This window comes from Trichoplusia ni, chromosome 18, assembly GCF_003590095.1.
Source record: "Trichoplusia ni isolate ovarian cell line Hi5 chromosome 18, tn1, whole genome shotgun sequence".
Lineage (NCBI taxonomy): Eukaryota > Metazoa > Arthropoda > Insecta > Lepidoptera > Noctuidae > Trichoplusia > Trichoplusia ni.
In genome coordinates, this window is record NC_039495.1 from 5,854,384 (window position 1) to 5,875,544 (window position 21,161).

The 21,161-nt window shown below is 35.6% G+C and overlaps 2 protein-coding genes across 3 annotated transcripts in view; one reads left to right on the forward strand and one right to left on the reverse strand.

The window, feature by feature from the left end:
* LOC113503171 (flotillin-2) overlaps window positions 1–21,161 on the forward strand; it is a 247,890-nt gene that overhangs the window by 141,759 nt on the left and 84,970 nt on the right. The window lies entirely within an intron of this gene.
* Window positions 6,388–19,974, reverse strand: LOC113503160 (glucose dehydrogenase [FAD, quinone]). The gene is made up of 4 exons (XM_026884982.1): window positions 18,571–19,974; window positions 9,247–9,617; window positions 8,801–9,051; window positions 6,388–8,721 (listed from the first exon to the last, which is right to left on the reverse strand). Exons 2-4 carry the CDS (start codon window positions 9,588–9,590, stop codon window positions 7,346–7,348), a joined length of 1,971 nt encoding a protein of 656 aa, XP_026740783.1. The 5' UTR covers window positions 9,591–9,617; window positions 18,571–19,974; the 3' UTR covers window positions 6,388–7,345.

Below are 21,161 nucleotides of genomic sequence, written 5' to 3' on the forward strand. Positions count from 1 at the left end.
CACTATTATTTTAATGTTCGTTTGGAAAAATGCAGTAGTTACCGATGTGCTTATATAATAATAAATTCTTAGACTTGACCTCAGATCAACACTCAGATCACTTGTTGCTACTTTATTTGTAATTTATACAGTAACTACAGTATTCCTGATCCACCCTTACATTTATAAGATATTTTTGCACAATATTCCGCTTAATTAACCCTAATCTTCTCTTTTCAGGTAACTCACCATCAGTCGTCGCAATTCGTCGTCCCGAAGCCGCATGCACGAGTACATGCGCGGGCGCAGATCTAGCCGCGACTAAGTGAAAGTAAAACATCGCCTACTGCCGACAGAATTCACCAAGACTGCCGACCCCGCAGACTGTGACAGAAATCTAACAGATTTATGTTGTATCGTGCACAATTACTTACGTGCGTGTGCGCAAGTACGCAAACTGTTAAGAACTAGAAGTATATGCCGATAATAAGGAACGCTAATGCACAATATCGTTTTTTATCACTTATTGTCATGACGGTCCCGACAGTCCCGGTCAAGATTTGTCTCTCCCCGTCTTGCGATTTTTGCCTGACAAAAGTTTAAAAGAATAGTATAATCATAGTCTTCAGAGTAGGTAAGGTGTGAAATGGAAGACGCCAGAGTAAGAGGGGTGAAGCTGTTTCTCCATCTCTTTTTATCATACTTGCCCCAACACTGGATAAGCGTCCAATCACTCCTTATTAAATCGTGCGCTTATGGTTTTACTAGCCGTTTCCCGCGCTAATGATCCCATAGAAACACTAAATCGGGATAAAAACTTAAAAAAATGTGTTAGTCCTGGTTATAAACTATTCGTGTACCAAGTTTCGTCTAAATCCTTTTAGTGGTTTTTGCGTGAAAGACGAACAAATATCCATACATCCACACATAAAACTTTCGCGTTTATAATATTAGTAGTAAAATTGAACTGCTAAATTCGACAGTCCTAGTAGCCTTTCGTGTTGTTCATACCAAATGCTCTAACAGGCCCTGTGTAACTGGACTAAGAGGACGTTAAAAATTCCCCTCACAGCATATGCATGCCGTTGACTAGAACTTCTGCACTTACCTCTAGTCCGAAGCATATTGAATTATTGATATACGGCAGACATTACACAGTAAACTCCTAAGCCCCCACATATTCTAGAGAGGTCTATTTTACTACATAATTACTTCCCGATTCGTTTAGCTTTATTATTTAAACCTACAACTAAGTTACTTTATTATATACTGTTAATATATTTAATGGTTTTACTTACGAAGTTAATGACTATTTGAAATTCTAATGTTGGGAAGCAAGCATGTATGAATGCATAATTTAATATCGTTGTTATCTTAAACAACAATAACTTGAAAAATAAATACATAAAAACTTACTGGTTTTTAGTGTTCCATACTGAACGGGTGAAAATAGAACTCTAGTACTCAGGTTCCGTTCGTCCGTCTGTCTGTCTGTTCCGTCAATCAGAAGGCTGTATCTCAGACACCTGTCTGAAGAGTTGAAATTTTCAACAGTTTTTGTTATTGTCTTGATACGTGGTAAACGTGATTAATTGTGTGAACTAGTTTTAAGTTGGTGAACTAAATGAATAAATAAACTGTTTTCTACATAAAATCGTAAAAGAGGTGAAAGAGAGAGAGGCGCTCTACGCTGTGTAGTGCGCTGTTTCGCTTCCGCAATGGCTATAGTAATAATTCAGGGCCCCGAATCTGCTATTCTATAATGGCCGATGAATAAATGACTTAAATTGATTAAATTTTAAACTGTTCCTATTCTCTGAATTTCCAATTATTTGGTGGAAAATGATAATCAGAATATTATCACATTTTTCCTTCAAATGTGACAATAACCCGTAACCACATAGCGCTAGAATCGAAAATACCGGAAGGAATCGATCAATTGATCTAGGTCTCAGATATAACAGCGTTGACCGAACTGATTTGTTATATAAATAAAACTTTACTTATGTACTATTAAGATGTTGCTCAATTGTAATTGGCGCCTACATAATGTCCTTTATCGTCGTATGACGCAACAAAAAAAACTTAATAGAGCTAGATATTTTTAGAACTAGTATTTTAACTAGGACGAGACACAATTTGTATATTTTTGTCCAAACCAGCATGAACTAGCGTTTATAGTCCCTCTAATTAGTTGTCATTCATAAACAGAAATATTATGACGTGGCAAGTCTGTTATCTGAATACTTAAAAGCAACCATACTTGGAGTTGCCTTAATGACGATCTGTAGATTCTCAAACGTCACTATTACTTACACTATGAGAAAAATATGCGAATTACGAGAACATTCCGGAGCCACGCTGCTCTGGTATCAACAGTGATATGTCATCGCCGGCTGTGCATCGCAACTTCCATGATGTTTCTTGCAACGTCTGAATCACCTTTTCTGTTATTAACGTGTGCTTCATTTGTTTGGGCACTTTAACAAAGTAAACAATCTTGGTATGTCTTCTTTTGTCATAAAACGCGGCTGAAAACAAATGAAGAACAATAGTAATGATTACCATGCTAAATATGCCACTAGTATAAAAGATCTAGATTCTGTTTTAAAGAATGTTTACCTTTTCATGAGTACCTAAACAAACGAAACAGGGAAATAGGAGTTCTACACTTTATCGATGAGATCGCCTGTCTTGGGGGGTCTAGTAACACTAACCTATTTAGTTAGTTTCCTACACGACTTGGGGTCAAGTCATTCGTGAGCACAATAAGCCGATATCATTATCACAAGATTATTTCCGATTTGACTTGCAAGTTTTATTTGACTACTGTGAGTGTGGACTTGCGGTTTTCTATGATAATGGGATTATGCTACTTCTTGAGTAACTTATTAAACTGTGACTAGAATTTTCATTTGCTATTTAACTATTTAAATAATGACAGATTTCGAAGATCTATTCAATGTTTCGTGTACATAATTAATAAATAAAATAGTATATAATCCTTATGTTTTTAGAATTTGAATTAACCTTGATCACGTGAATATGCACTGACGTCTTAATGTAAAATTATTATAGTAGTGGAAGTGGGACAGTGCAACATACGGGGTAGAACGGCATCTTTTTCCCCACGTGTAATAATATATCTTTGTTGTTTGATGTATTGCAGTCAAATAAAAACCACTTTTATTTAGACGCATCGGTCACCAATCACACCAATTTTACCAAGTCCAAACACATCGTAGTCAAAAAATCCCGAAGTATTTGATGTGTAAGTGTGATTCCGCACATAATGTACGGTGTTGTGCAACTGTCCTCGTAACATTACCGGACACGATGACGGTGCACAATGCTCTCTCATTATTACGGACTGTACCTCGACCACCATGTTACGACATTGTAGTCTACTTACAAGTAGTTACAAGTATGGGCCTAGTTGATCACCTACTTTGGTGTTTGTTTACTAATATTATAATTGATAACAGTACCCTATTAGTGGGGCTTCGCTGTTTGGCCGTCTGTGATCCAGCTGAATCTCAGAATTTAAAAAAATCCAGGCAGCCGTGACGTGCGAGTCTGTGTCTGTGATCATTCCAACTTTTTAGTATTATAGCTAAACAGTTGAAATTATCAAAGATAATGAGTTTTTGTTGCCGATATACTAAAAAATGAAGATCAGGGTTTAGCAACGTTGTTATAAATATACATAACATTTCACCCAACTGATTTGAACTCTCAGTTTCGCGATCCCGGCTCGCACTTGACGGCTTCTTTAACGACTCCCTAAATAAGATTTTTAATCCTGGTATTGCGAGGAGTTTCACAAACATGCAAGTAACAAGCACAAATCTCAGATACAGAACAACCGTCCAATTCTTGTCTTACGTAGGAATCTAACCCGCGACACGTGGCTATACCAGTATCTTTGCAATCGTGTACTTAAGCTTCTTCTATTCTAAGGGTATTAAGTAAAGTAAGATTCGAGTATATTAACTGCAATAAAGAAAGCAAAACAAACAAGAGACGAACGCTACATAACCTTATGTAGTAATCATTTCCAAAATAGAAATAAAAAGTGTTATATCATTATGTAACTGGGTTAAGTAGGTTTTTGAGATCTCGATTTCATTTTCGAAAAGTTACGTCAACAACCTTAGGATGAGGCTACTGGATTTTATGTTTTGTGCCAACGTCTAGATCAATATATAGTTTTTTGTATAGACAATACAAGCCATTAGGGCTTGTATTGTCATAATTAATTGAATTATTACACCTAGTATATCTATAAGTAGGCGTGCCTTGTATGTATGTATTTATTATGTCTATGAAACTTTAGTGTAGTTTTAAATTAGTATAATCATTTTTTTTTATTATTATTATTTTTCTTCTTCAAATACTGTTGCGCTGTTTTGATTTCCTTCTACATCAAATCTCTCTATCACTCTAAGGTTTGCTGTAAGAGAACCCAACTCTGGGTCAAGCTCGCCTTTGCCCACTCTACACCGTGTATTGCACTGTCACACTTCCACAACCATAACAATATTAGGTTCTTTATGGCTTGGTGGTAGACCCTCAGGTAAACTGGTCCTGAATCCGTCACTGATACAGTGCGTTCTTATTTTAAAATATCTTCGGAAATAATGAAAGGCACTAAGATCTTCTACCACGTATTATAGACTAATGTAGGTTTGGAAAAAAACATCGCTCTACGCCGTATTGCGTTATCACGCTTCAACAAATACAATTATATTAGTGGTAGCTAAACCATACCAATAGCTACTAAACTCCTCTTATGGGCGCCACTTATCGAATCATCATCTCATAAACCTATAATTTATTACAACAAGCTATAAATCAATTAATTAGCCGTATTTTATTTCGTAGACATAACATTACACGCATACATATAAGGAATAAGATGTTACGTGTATAACAGTGTATCATCATTTGTGGGCGGCGACTTGCGCTTTTTAACTTAATCTAATATGCTAATTTGTTCCTTAATTATTTTGGCTTACATTTATGTAGCATAAAAATAGTACAAAGCACACCGACTTTGTTACACGTGTACAATAATGTACTGCATCTGACGTAAATACATTTTTTTATCAGGTTGCGTCAATCGAAAATAGTATTTATTTCTTAATTGATGAAGTTAATTTTAGATTGTTTGAAAAGACTTAACTGAATTTAAATATAGTGTGAAACAAGGAAAACAAAGATTTGTATGGACTGTTTTTTCAATACAAAACGCTTAAATTCATCTAGTCTGTCGAAGACGACCCCTTATTTTCCTCTTACATATGTTAATGTCTTAATGACTATATTATTATTTAATTTATTAATTAATGACCCAATGTTTCTGCCATACAGATGAGCCCCATCTATGGACTGTGTTTAGAATGACTAAAGAACGTAGCAAACAGGTTGTATATCTAAACTGCTGACTCTTTGTAACATCGTTAATATGTTTTAATTTTGCTGGTATGCACTAGATGGCGCTGATCGAGTGAAATATGCACAACGTATGATTTTTTTAAAGACAGATTAATCTCAGATTTCGATGCTGTCTTTAAGCTTGTTGGCAGATAAAAGTGTTTTTAGAGTTCAAAAGGGTAATACCGGAACTTAATCACAAGGCTGCAATTTTTGTCCGTTCGTTTGCCGCCATTATGTATTTTATGAATCGTGATAGGTATATAGTTGATTTCTTTAATAAATAGAGGTAAAGCAACGTTGCTATTGCCAAGGAGTGCCTATTTCTATTGCAACTTTGTACGAGTTCGACTCACACTTAACCAGTTTTCTTTGAAAGTTTGTGGTATTGTGAAGACAGAAACAGTGCTAGATATAATAGCTGTTGCCGGCGACTTCGTCCCCGTGGGTACAAGATGTAAGTTATGATTTTTTCACATTTTTTATTGTATCTTCGCTCCTATTAGTCGCAGTGTGATGTATAGCCTTCCTCGATGAATGGTCTATTCAACACAAAACTAATTTTTCAATTTGGACCAGTAGTTTCTGAGATTAGCGCGTTCAAACAAACTCTTCAGCTTTATATGTTAGTATAGATTGGAAGCTTGAAGCCTCGGTGGCAACTTGTGGCATAGAAGAGCATAATACTGTACTCAAAATAACCGCAAATAATACTTATTTGCGGCAGTATTAGTATAACACAACGTATTGTGTAAACGTAATGAGCACTTAAATATATGATTTTGTAACTTACACAAATTAAAGGCAAATAATATTTATGAACAATATTTATTAATATATAAAAATATGTAACTGATTTTTGGTAACTTTTGTTGTACGTATATATAATTCCAGTAATATACATAGTATAATAAAAGGTATTAGAGTAAAGACAGCTAAAAATGTGTTTTGATTGCTAAAATATATGAACAATTAAAATTAACAGGAATGTTTCTAAATAGGTATTTACAATCACCTTAATGTACTTAGCATAATGACATTTCCTAATAAACCTTATACCTCAAACTTATACAAAAATAGCTTAACCTAGGAGTCCTCGCTGACATACAGACTTTTAGCTCAATAGTTTCAGGGGGTTGGTCAAAGTAACAAGAAAATCATTTTAGAGCAGTTAGTCGTGTATGTCTTAGGGGTACTACTACAAATAAGCTGGTTCTCTTTCAATACTGCGACAATCTACACTACAAGATGGTGGTAGACCCCCGGTGTACTCTTAAAGCCCCAACCAATCCTAGTGCCAACTATGTTGGGGTTCAGTTTAACTGGATGCAGCTAAACACCAGTGCTTTACAAGGAGCGACTGCCTATCTGAACTCCTCAACCGAGATATCTGAACAACACGATACCCCTTAGTAAGACTGGTTGTCGGACTTTGCCAAAAAGTCTGTACTCTGCTAGACTCCAAATGTGTGAATGAAATATTTAATTACAATAAGACTGTAATGTCGTATGACTGTACTTTCTATATTAACAGTTTACATGTACGGTGACAGACTAGAATGACCACGGTAACTTCAGTAATGAGGTACGGGTTGTACACATCAATACACTTATAATTATGATGAAGTTTGAGATAGACGGTGGACGAGATTTTGTATAGGTTGCAATACATTGCCGAAGAAGATCGGGCACTTATGATTGCACAGTTGCTCGTTCTTGCAATGTACTTCAACGCGTATTTCTCACATCGCCTAAACCAAACGTCATAATCTCGTCTAAAACTAGTGCTAGACTTATACACACATATTATTATATAAATTATTTAAAATTGCTTTGCCTCTCCAGCTTAACATGTACGTATTTGGTATCACCCATTGTACATAATTTACATCTAAAATATGGCTTAGTATTGACCTATATTTCTTTACCATCATCTTCCGGTCTTGCAGTATTTCTTAAGTCTATCACTTTTTAATCCTAGCTCTCGTAACATGTCACATTTTGCTGATCGACGAGTCCTCCTGGCTTTTACTGGGCTACTTGCCCAATCTTCCTTGATCATATCTGCTCCCTTTTCAGCGATCATCATCACAGGAGCGTTGATGTTGCCGTTTGTTATGGTGGGCATGATACTCGCATCTATCACGCGCAGGCCTTCAATACCGTACACTTTTAGTCGAGGATCGACAACCGCCATTGGATCACTTGACGGTCCCATCTTAGCTGTACAAGATACGTGATAAATTGTCATAGTATACTGACGGATATAACAATCCCAATATTCGTCAGTGAATGGAGGTAGATGTTTGCAATTCGGTAATGGCTTGCTGTGGAATCTAGCACCGAACCTCTTCATGGCTGTTGTTTCTCCTACAGCAATGGCAGCCTTCACACCTTCCCTTAAAACTCCAACATCGTCAGGATGCGTCAAGTAGTTATGAACCATAATAGGATAATCTAATGCATTTTTGGTTCGTAATTTTATGAATCCTCGACTCTTGGGTCTAAGCATCATAGGGAATATTCCAAATACGTCTTTATTGTTCACTTCAGCAAACACTTCGTTATAGAAATCGTCAGTGAGACTGTGCGCCCTCTTTACTTGAGTGCCACCATCAGATGGAGTAGAACATGACGTCATCATAAACTCAATATCCGGCCAATCGTCCGTAGCATTAGCGTATTTAGTATTAATAAAAGCAACAACTTCTAAACCTATGCTTGAAGTAAGAGGTCCATCTTCAGTGATGGCGTAGCGCAAAGCAGAATTTATATTTACTAGACGGTTCATGACTAAACTAACAGGATGATCTATTCTAAATATGATACCACCGACAGCGATGTGATCCTGCAAATTCTTTCCAACTCCTGGAGAATCATGGATCACATCAACTCCCACCTCTTGCAAATGCTCTGCGGGCCCCACCCCTGATAACATGAGGAGTTGCGGCGAAGCAATGGCACCAGCAGCCAGTATTACTTCTCTTGTGGCATAAACTACCTGTCTCTTTCCATCTCTAAGAAATTCAATTCCATAAGCCCTCTTAGTATCCTTATCGATTAGCACTTTCGTTACGTGCGAGAAAAGGGCAATGTGAAGGTTTTGACGTAATCTGACTGGTCTTAAGAAAGCTTTGGCCGCGGAGCACCTAGTGCCTCTCCTTATAGTGAACTGGTACCATGCGTAGCCGGTTTGTTGCGCCCCATTTACATCAATTATATCATAGCCCATTTCTTCGCCCGCTTGTAGGAGTGCTGCACCTATAGGTGTGTTGTATGGTGAATCTTGTACAGTCAGATAGCCTCCTGAAATAAAAAAAAAATGGTAAAGTTATATCAACATTGAATGTAAAAAATATACATTTTTTATAAGTCATTTACGTACCAGTGGCATGATGTCTTTTGTCCCTAGCTAAGTAGGGGTTTCGTTGATCTTGTGACTTCTTGAAGTAAGGCAAAATGTCTTCGAATCCCCACCCTGGGTTTCCGAAGGACTCCCATTGGTCGAAGTCTCGTTTATTCCCTCGGATGTAGAGCATAGTGTTCAAGACCGATGATCCCCCTAACACCTTGCCCTTTGTCCAAGCGCAGCGTTTGTCTATCATAGCTTGGCATGCTGTGTCTTGCGGCTGAGTACTAGAAGGAGGGGGAATAAGGAATTATTATATAATCAGTTTTAACTTTTCCATTAATTTTGGTAAGAGTTATATGTAATTAATGTATGAACTTTAACGTGCAAAAAATTGGCAAATGGCTTATTGAGTTTTAACTGTAACAATACGTACTTTATACCAGCCTATCTTATAAGATATGCGTTCTACTTTTACGTACCGATATTTCCAATCCAATTTACTCTTATGTAAATACAGAGATAGTAGCGGCACATCGCTGATGTCAGTTTCGTGGCCTCCAGCCTCCAGCAGCAAGACATTCCATCCTTCGACTTCTGACAGCCTGTTAGCTAGAACAGAGCCGGCAGAGCCTCCTCCTACTACAATAAAGTCGTATTTCTCTCTAAGATATTTCTGGTTAAAGGGCCTCTGTTCAGGATCGAGTGTTTCGTAGTTGAAGTAAGCCATGGCTGCTAGCATGACTGGGATGAAGGTGAGCTTGCTGAGCCCACCGATCGCGAGCGCCGACTTGGCGGCCGCTGAAGCCACAGATACCACACCCATTGTTGCTCAGTACAGCATTATATATCCCTGCAACAATAAGGGATGAATAGAGTATTTGCCTAAAATATGTGAGGAGTCCGCCAGACAGGTTTTCCAAAAATATTGAGTAAGTGTATTTCATTTTATCTGATCATTAAAAAGTTAGGAAAATTAAAAACACTTAAGATGATGAAATGTATGAGAATGAAACTATGGGAATATGTGGGGGCTAGTAACATAATTTACTAGCAAAAAGCGTACTGGTTAGTGACGTCACACGAGCTTTATTCCCTCAAACATTTTTTTTGCAACCATATTGCAATACGCACTGTGTTATAAGGATAAGATCAAGCAATTTAGATTATTATGAGCGCTAGGTACCTTCTTGATACTATCTACAGAATAAGCAGCTACTTATTAGCGGTGACCGCTTGTTTTAAGCAAGACCCTAAAAATAGCCTACCCATTGAAATTTTCTGACAGAACTGTATGAACGGATTGGATTTTTTGTGCGAAATTGGAAAAGAAAGACAGATCTCTCTCTCAATATTTCTTTAAGACTAGAAAGCGACGGCTTTGTAATTTTTACTTTAAGTACCTAATTGGTATTTTGAATTAATTTTAAAAGTAAAAGCTTATGTAATACGTTATATATATGCTCTATTACTCCGACCAAAAGGGAGCAAACCGGAACGAAACTGAACTGGATCAACTTTTTAAACTCTCGAATGTAAAAGTTCAAAAACAAGCTCGAAACGAAATGTATATGTATACTCATGCACTATACTATATAATTAAACTTCGAAGTGTGGTTCTTTATATTTAAGTTGATAGATTTTAAAATATTGTCATAGTAGAAAGAAAAGAGGTTGTTATTTCAACTCCTAAGGTGGCATCTAATCATTTATTAACTTCATTGGCCTGTATATTCCACTTAATTAAAGATGTCAGCTAGGCAAAATTTGGGATGGGTATGCCCAAATTCATCGAAATCTAGCCGATTGAGCCTGAAGGGGTCGCAAACTCACATACTTTTTACTCATAGTGTGATGCTGCAACGAAAACGTTAAAGCTAAGTATTACTCATCGGAAACCTCACCTCTCTTTCTCAGAACACACATCCTGTCCAACAAAACGAAATAACCAAGCAAAAACCCCAGCATTGCTTAACAACATGCAACCCGTTCGTCAATGGAGGTCATAGGGCCAAAAACGTCAAGCGGTCCTTCCATCAAGACGTGTCTCAAGACAATGGTATTGTGACCCATCGAGACCATGCCTGGCCATTGCAATGGCGGCCGAGACAACTGACGCATGCGCACTAACCGTCTTCTTTACGTAACTCTAGTGTTATGCAAGGCAACAACGTAATATCTTAATAGTAAACATTTAAAGTATTTTTTTAATTGACCGTGTATTTGTGTTGTATTGGTGAGTTATGGTAGACTATTAGTTGTTTATTGATTCTACGTTCGTTTGGACGCTGAGTAAATATTTTTTTATTACTATATGTGTTGTCTGTTGAACAGAAGCTGCGTTAGGAAATGTCAATTAAGAAATGTTTGTTAAATAACCTGTGTGGGTTATGTTGAAGAAGAACTTTTGTGTTTTTTCAAGCGATTTATTTCTAACGATCATTTAGTTTTTCCTATTCCAGAATCAGTTTAAAAACTAATCAATATCTCAGTTCTCATTTACCTACTTATGTTGTTGTCAATCTACACTTCCAATATGTGAGAACCGGGCCATGCCTACCGCCTTGATGGTTGCCACATCGATCGCATTGACTTTAACACTTTCCACGGTTCACTTTGAATGCCTATTCGGAGTAGTTGGTTGTGAGAACCAGATCCTACAGGAGTAGCAGACTTTAGTTCGAGATGATATAAGAAGGTATGCGAGTCCGAAGTCATCAGGCTTTTTTTTGCTAATAGATTGAAGACCAAGTCAAAATACACCAAAAAACATTCCATCGCTTGAGGAATTAATAAAAAAAAAAAGACGAAATGTTTGAACTATGCTTGGAAGGTGTGTGTCGTGTATGTTGTGTTCTGCACTACCAAAGGTCCAAACACCTAAAGTTTACGTTCGAACACCAGTACCTACTTAAGTATTTCCTTTGAACTTTGTGTGACCTGGCACTGACAAGTTTAGAAGACTAGGTCCCATGTTAGTACAAATATGCGGGACTTTGGACGTATGATGAGCGTTCAACGTCCATGCATGCACTAGAATTTAGATAAAGGTAACTACATGCAAGTTACACAACGCTCTTAAGTTGGAACTTAGCGCCGGCATTCTAAAATGCAAAATATTCTTTGACCACATCTTTTGACTCGTCGCCGCGTCGTCCAATTAATAGGTCTGCCACGAATAACATGCTTTCCGTATTAAAATTTCTAATCTGGTGTGTTTGAGGCAAGTAAATTATGTTTGTTAAATAGTCCTCATCATCACTGAACAAATAATTATAGTATGATATTTCGCAACTTTCACACTAAGCAAAATCTTGCAAAAACCTTGTGTAATGAGCACTAGGTAATTGGTAAACGTACTTATGCATTTCTAAATACAAACATATTGTAAAATTACACCCAAACATAGAAAATATGATCTTACATAACACAAGTTTATTTTTCCGGAATGGGAATTGAACCCACGACCATACCGTATTGCAGGGCCAGTGACCATTAGACCAGCCCCCCAGTACGTAGTCATTTTTATGTTTATGGGCATTTAAGAACACACGTTTCCAATCTCATTGTGCGTAGAACATTAAAATAATGGCTATTCTTTCTATGAGAAAATCTTGACTGTTTTTTTATATTCAAAAAGTATTTACAACAGTAATTTGTTTTACATTGTGATGTCTTCATGTAATGTTTTGATTTGAAGACTTGGTTAAACACAAACAAACCGCAAGACAACTATTAAATGTTGTTATTTTTGTGAAGTCGTGTTGTATCTTGGCAGGATTATTATTGTTGAGACAGTTACAGTATTTATGGTTGAAACAATTGTGGGAATGTGTCAAAAAGAAATGGATTGCTGGCAAACTAAATTGCATTGCATTCATGCATTCGCTATAGTCAGGAAGGAAATAAATTCCGGCAGCTTAGGCAAAACTTTTTGCTAAGCTCACACATTATTTTGTAAACATTAAGATAAGTGCTCAAACGTGCATTTTTTACACTTTATCGAAGATTTCTGGTCAAGAATGGATTGTATCTAACAATTATCTCCCACACTCAGGCATTTCATCCTTGTATCGCGGCGTGTTTCACAAACATTCGTGGATCACACAAATGCTTGTCCGCCGGGATCGCACCCGCGATCGCGCACATTGGATTTAGCGTGGTGACCCCAACCAGTCGGCTAACCGTGCAGTCATTTAGCTATCTCGATCCACTTTTATGCCTATTGTTATGTTTGTTTTTTTTCTTTTATTCTAGCTGTAAATGTAGGTTATATTGCAATTGTAGGCGGAAGAACTCGATCGATGTTGAATAACTGTAGTTATCAAGACGGTTCGATGGCTGTTTTACATAACAATAATTATAATATGGTTCTTAAAAACATATTGATCTAGCGTCAAGATTGTTTACTACATTAATTGAGACGGTTAGGTATTCGATTTCATGATTGAGTTAATAACAAATTATTAATTTTTATAATTGTTTTGATATGTATATTTTAAGGTATGTCAACTAAAACTTTTGTCATAACAGTCGTCTTTTATGACAAAATTTCAATTACTTCAGCTATCTATAGTTGTTCATTATATTCATATTAAATCGCAAATATTTAACCAACAGAATCCTTTTACGAACATTTTACGCATGGATCTTCTTGAGATCAAGTGATCACAGATTGCTTCAACTTTCACTGGCCGCTGCAGTGCGCATGCGCTCTTGCACCGACGCTTTCTTTCCTCGTCTCACTCCGTCAGTGCAACTGCAGACTTGCAGACGTGCGGACGTGCTGACGTGCACGTCTGTATTTAGGTCATCTTATGTAACGTATTGTAATACGAATTCTGTAATGATTTACCCTGTAGAATATATTGTGACTAAAGTCGTTCTTAATATAAGACCTAGTTCATAAGAGACTTTAAGATTAGAGCTCACTTAATCTTTATTTAATTGATGGTATTAAGCTTTTAAATTTTTATTTATTGGCTTTATTTAAGTGGTCCGGTTCAGTTGTGCAATACGATTTTTTTTTTGTTTAGAATGCAGATTTTTTTGTATATTTACATTGATTTGGAGTTTTGCAAAACTCATTAATGTCATTATTACATCACTCGTTGATTATGATTTAACAATTGGATATAAGTGAAGTTATTCACCTTTGAGACAAATTTAATATTATGTAAGTTCGCACAGGAACAAAATTAAAACTTAAGTCCAAAGTATTGAGTTCAAGTTTCTTTGCATCTTATTTTTGGCATTGCATTTCGGGGACCGGTTTAAGTATTATTTAACTGTGTAAGAATCGCACTTGATCGTAAAAAACTCGTTATTTTCATTCGGTAACTTTTTTCTTCCGTTGAAAGTCGGATGTTGAGGTTTCGTCGAAATTCGAAGCTGGTAAACGTGTGATTAAAAATTTGGATCTTAAACATGTGACTTAGATTATAGTTTTGAAAGTAAAAGCATGCAACCTTCTTCAAATAAAACACAACGGAGCCAAAATTTATTACATAGTATGGGAATAATGACAGCTATTTCATGTTGAAAAAAAGAATTAACAAAACCGAATCGTCTGTTCTGAAGTTTTGAAGTAAAAAAAACTCACACAGATTGAACTCCTTTTTTAAGATGGTTGACAAATGTTGTAAGTGTACCATAGAATGTTTTAAACGTGTGATATTTTTTTGATGAAATCCGTGCCTTTATATCGATTGAACTTAACTTTCATAGTATTCGGTGTATATTACAATCAGCTGATATAATGACGTATAAATTACACCATAAAAAAGAAGGTTTCCTATTTCGCTTTCGAAGTATGCACCTCGTTTTACGGTACCTCGGTTTTGTTTCGTCATATAAAAATAGGTTTGAAATATTTATAACAATTACATTTTTATTCAATTAATTTAAATTCAATGTCAAAAAAATATATATATAACTTAGTGCTAAGTTCATTTAGGTTATGCAAATTAGATTGCGTCAAAACTAAAAGTAGATTTATTGGCGTTTTATAGAACGTAACTATTTTTATTACTATTTCAATATCAAGTAGTACATTACAAATATGAACCTGTTTATCTATAATTTATAATATTATAAAGATGAAAAGTTTGTTTGTTTGTTTAATGAACACACTAATCACAAGAACTGGTACGATTAGAAAAATATTTCTGTCTTAGATAGCCCATTTATTGGGTAATGTCACGTTTTTATGAAATATGTTACAATAAAAGGGAATATGATGCTCTTTAAAAATATTAATCCACACAAAAAATGCCTAAATTCAAACATCTTCTTAAGACCTAATTTATCGGATCCACGAATGTTTGTTCTGGGTGTCTTTGTGCATGTGATTTGAATGTTTGTGAAACCACCCGCGACACTAGGCTTAAAATCCATAGTGCGGGAGTCGTTTTAAAAAAAAGAATAAGGCAATAATACGAAAATTATTAATTTATGAGTTATTTCAGACCTCATAAATTAATAATTTTCGTATTATACATATTCATATCCTATTCAAAATGTATTAATTAAAAAACCAAACAGTATTACAACATGCGTGCCTAGCGGACTCCGCAGTGAGTGAGCAGTATTCTAATATCGTCTCAGACTATGTTTCGTTATCAAGGCTGTATTTGGTAAACCTGTGTTCGACCCAGTAACTGTTACCACACTGACGTATCAACGACACACGCAACGAACGACCTTATAATGTATGGCTGAAGATTTATTATATTATTATTAACAATATATCCTACTAATATAACAAACGCGTTTGTATGTATGGATGTTTGGATGTTTGTTCCTCGTTTTCGCAAAAACCACTGAATGGATTTAGACGAAACTTGGTATATAGATAGTTTATAATCAGGGTTAAAACATAGGATAGTTTTTATCCCGATTTTATTTTCGATTTTTAGTGGGCGGGCCCGCGTACAAACCTATAACGTGTCGCAGGGCTGGGAAAATGCATCTTCCCATTTAGAAAAAACGGATTCGTTATATTACAGCAAAACAATTAAAAATTTTGATTATTTTCAATGTTGCTTATATTAAATTTTAACAATAAATTTAATACATATAAGCATGAGTAGTTTTCGAAATAATTCCGAACATTTTAAGAAATGTGGTTGATTTCGCATACCCTGCGAAGTATTTTCAACCATTGCTGAATAATAATTACTTCTAAATTAGTGTTCATTACTAAGTTGCAACGATTATTGCTAATCGATAGCTAATAAATTGCACAGCAATGCATTTAATAAGTTCTCATAACGTGTTTCTAGGAACGAATTACTTAATTAAGACTTATTGTAAAAATATTTCCTTTTTACGCCAGTATTAGGCAATTCCTTAAAAATATTAATTACCTTAATTATGGTTCTAGATATTATTGCATTCTTTGGTACTGTTGTGTAATGTCCATTGTATGAACAATGTCACCTTATCAAATAAGTCCAAAAAGGTTTTATTCTCAGTATGCCTAAATAAAGCGTCTGAAAAATGTTAATTATGAATGAAATGACGCTAGGTGCGCGGATCAAAAATATAATTCTTACGAGGAAAAACTGAGAGAAAGAATTCATCGTTCTAGCCTTTTCCAACTATGTTGGGGTCGGCTTCCAGTCTAACCGGATGCAGCTAAGTACCAGTGTTTTACAAGGAGCGACTGCCTGTCTGACTTCCTCAACCTAGTCACCTGGGCAACCGATACCCCGTAGCTAGACTGAAAGATACTCCATGGAGTAGCGTATTTACTTTGAATTATTATTTTAAATTCTATTTATCGAGATTGATTCCGAGCATCGGTATTTAATATTAATTAATTACAACTATTATTCGTTATTAAGAAAATCTGAAAAAAATACGTGATTTTCTTCTTCTAAGGATAAGTCTTTCTTTTTCTCACCAATTAAATTTCTTACGATCGATAAAACAAATCGAACTTATATTTTACTTGCATTCAAAGCAATGAAGACACATTGGCAAATACACATTTTACAAATAAAAGTTAATTTTATAATAAATCTATTGACCTTGACTCGATTCAAAGCTCTCGATGCGAGCTAGTTGCGTGATGTCTTATCGATAATTGTTTTAATTGCTCATGTATACACGACACTAGTTTTGTATCTCATGGAATTATGCACAACATTGAGGTTCTGTCATTGTGTAAAAATATACAAGTCTAAGTAGGTCAGATGTGTAAGTATTGGTATCTAATAAATGCAGTTGATACTCTAAGTAAAGATACATAGTGTTTATTATTGAACATCTTTGTTTCTATGGGTAATTATATTGAGAGTAGGATATATGATTAAACCTAGAAATCTAGCTGACCATGACGGATTGATTCGATTTTTAGACAAAATAATGTCGAATTTCTACTTATAAACAAATATTTCTGAATGCTTTGATACAATACCTATGTATGTTGAAAACCACGTAAAGAATAAGTCGCATTGATAAAAACAACTTATACTCCCTTACTATGACTGATTGCCCCTCAGAACCGTTTTTTTATGAAGAGTGTAGAAAAATTGTAGTGATAAAAGTGCCCATACAGTAATATTTATAGCTAGAAACTATTTCTAGTTGCCCTAACCACTATTTATGTCAGTCAAGGTCTAACTAACGTAACACCGGTTACTGCGCCAATCTAACTGTCAGAATACTTGTATTATTTTAATGTATAGTTAATAATCTTTCAATGCACTGACTTTCAAGATTCTAGATTGATAATCAACTACCAAATACTTTTGATTATCTTTAAGTGGGTCTTAATTTTAGATAGCCTGTTATTAATTTATTAAGAGATATGTTCTACAAATTGATTATTCCGAATTAGGTAATATTAAGTCGATTCACGTATTGGTAATGAGAATCCCTATTTCAATTAGATAAAACTGTCTTAGACCTACTAGGTGCAACTGGACAAAAAACAAAAATTCAACGCTATGAAATCCATTTGCGGACTTCGTAGATCAAAGCGTCACGGGTTCGATCCAATATACAATACTCCTTATTTATTTGCTTTTCACAATGTTACATATGTTCAGGTGTTAAAATAGTATACCTACCTTAAGTAGACATTATAATATCACAGAATTTCTCCGTACTTTATTAACCCCTCGTAGAAAAAGAAAGAGCATTTATATGATCCACAAATGCTATTTTGAGTTTTCGTTCCTTTGTGTGTGTGCATTGAATGTTTGTAGAAAATTAACGAAAATGTTTTTGAAATTCTTAAAAATAAAATGAAAAATAAAAACTACAATCAAGTATGATTGTTTCTGCTCTACTACCGTCTATAGATATAGTCTATTTCACCGCAGCTTATCATCACACAAAAGCTCCATCGAGTGCACTCCATGTCGAGCGGTTACTACAGACGTATCAGCTGTCGGCACGCGAGATCTAGTATTAGCTCTGTCAATACGGAATATTATTGTTTTATTTATTTACAATAGTGTGTAATATTCTGTAATCTAACTGATAGTTCCTGAACTATAAAGGGTAAAAATGACCTATTTTACGCACGTTTATAAAAAGCTTTATGATTTGATAAAGCTTCTATCTTACCTACAAAATTTTTTTTTCACTTCTTTCACACCAGATTACATTTGCAATTCAATTACAGGTCTGATCATCAAAATCATCATGATCTATGATTTTTTATAAAACTTCACACAATAAACGAATCCCGCAAAACTTCCGCACTTTTTACGAAAAAAATTCTCCGCAAATAAACAATTAGATTTCGCTCCAATATTCGCAACGCTTTGAGAATAAAAAACTTATAACAATACCTGAAAAAACGAGCACAGCACTATGTCACGAGAGGTCTCACTGTTCACGACACCATGTGGGTTTCCATTCACTGGCGAACTGCGCGGGCGCAGCTCAGCGCCGCGCCTGCGCCCGCCGCTTGCACAACCGCCTGGTTGCTCGACAACGGTCAATGTTAATAGGCTAATGATTTAGGACGATACATCGTGTTAAGGATGTTGTAAAATAAAGTTAAGTTTTTTTTTGTAAAATGTAGGAAGGGAAACATTTTGTGAATTTAGCTCAAGGTGTAACTTGTGGCTAACTAAACTAGTCTGTTTTTTTTGTTGTTCTAAGTCCACTTTGAGTTTTGCTCTTGTCACGACTGTATATACTCGTATGACTATACAATACTGTCTTGAAATCCAAATGATTTAATTATTTAGATCCAAAGAATACGCTGATCTCAAATCCCTTTGAAAAGGAAAGATGCGGCATATTCATTAGGCCTTGACTTAACCATTGGATTAAGAAAATAATTATTTCATGGTAAAGCATCTATAAATTTTGCCTAATCACGTGGCTCATTTGTATCTCTAACATTTTAACCGTTGGGCAATCCCGATAGTCGTGACGAAATCCTCGTTGGGTCCATATCATGGCTGTATTCAACCTTCGAACATTGCCTACCTCTATTATAATGTCGTTCTCTATTGGTGTCACATGAAACGTTATGATTAACTTGAAAATTGTTATTGGCAAGAAGCATTTTTACACCTATAGGGACTTTGTTCACACGAAATGACAGAATGTCGAACTTAGACCGACTAAAAAACTTCCTGGAACCTGTAATTCCAATAAAAATACTAAAAGAATTTGTACGTTCTTTTCTGCAATGATTTGCTATCGAACCTCATCAATACAGCTCGTTAGAATAATTATAACATCGAATTAACGGGCACTTATTAGCATACATGTAATTTAATAGCACATATCATCACCAAAATCCAATCAATTTTAGATCTAATCGTTTGATTCAACAAGAATTTGTTAAGGCCAAGCTTTTTCATGTCCCTAATGTGTTGGAAACATGCGATCATGTGCTGGCTGATATAACACGTGTAATTGCTGTAAAACAGGATTTGTTACTCAAGGTATTCGATTTGAAAGTAGCTGTTACCTTAAGGTCAGTCATTGAACTAATTACTCTAATTGTTAGCCAAAAACACACGTGCTTAGGTTTCTAATCTCTCTTGAGCCTATGTAACCTTAATCGCTTCAATAAACGCCTTAATTGAACTGTATCGTTAGATTTATTAGCTGGTATTATAGCTTCATAATTTTCAGCACGATAATTTATCTTAATTACTTAAGTACTCTGTACCAACAATGTACAAAAACAAATATAAAGTTGAATAGTTTGTTTGTTTGATTGAACGCGCTAATCTCAGGAAATCCAGGTCCAAATTGAAAAAATCTTTTTGTGTTGAATAGACCATTTACCGAGGAAGGCTTTAGGCTATAAACCATCACGCTGCGACTAATAGGAGCGAAGATACAATGGAAAATGTGGCAAAAACGGGGGAAAATATTCAACTTCGAGGGCTTCCGTTCAAAAATTCCTAACTTATATCTTCTAACCACGCGGGCGAAGTCGCGGGCAATAGCTAGTTTCAAATAAGGCGTAAATTACTTGGATTATCAATATATGTGAGTGCACAATATTATGTCATTTCGATCATGTTTACGTAAAACTACACTAATGACGCGGAAGAGCTCCGAATGATTTAAGAGATGCACTAAATAAAACATGGACAAGGAAAGATTACCGCAAAATTCATTCAAATTAATTAGAAATTCGGTACAAATATAATTAGATATCAAGAAAGGAAGAAAGGAGGCTAGATAACCACTTATAATACCTACTCTGCCGTCCGTATACTCAAAAACACGCCGGGTTTTCCAACTTCTCAAGGATGAAGTTGTAACTAAAGCAATAGAGACGCGTGTGGCGAAAGATTCGCTTGCAAATCTAACAAGTGTTGGCGTACGTGACGTGCTGTGTGTGTTTGCCCGGCGTCAGATGTGAGACTTCGGACCGAGTAGTGTTACAACATTAATTTAATATCAGTTAGTGTATTGGAGCAAAAATTACTTAGATTTCGTCGAATATATTTGGATAGTATTTAGAGATCTACTTTGTGAGGATCTACTTCTACTATTGACATAAACATCTACCTCTTGTTTGTACAGGAGAACTTTTTATAACTTGGTTTCGTATCAATACGAAGATATGGGATAAATAATGGCCTTAGAACTTTTTCAGGATTGTTGTTTGTTGAAAATGTACAAGAGTAGAAACCACATCTAGGTATCTTCTCTTGTCCATGTTACTTTCTTACCTAAAACATTTTGGAAATAAAACAATTGTTTATTGTGCCCTTGTCATTGTCCTGACTTTTTCTGCTCTTCGTTTCTGTTAAATTAACTTAACTTCATCATCATTGGCCTAGCCTTTTCCCAACTAAGTTGGGGTCGGCTACCAGTCCAACCGGTTTCAGCTAAGTACCAGTGTTTTACAAGGAGCGACTGCCTATCTGACCTCCTTAGCCCAGTTACCTGGGCAACACGA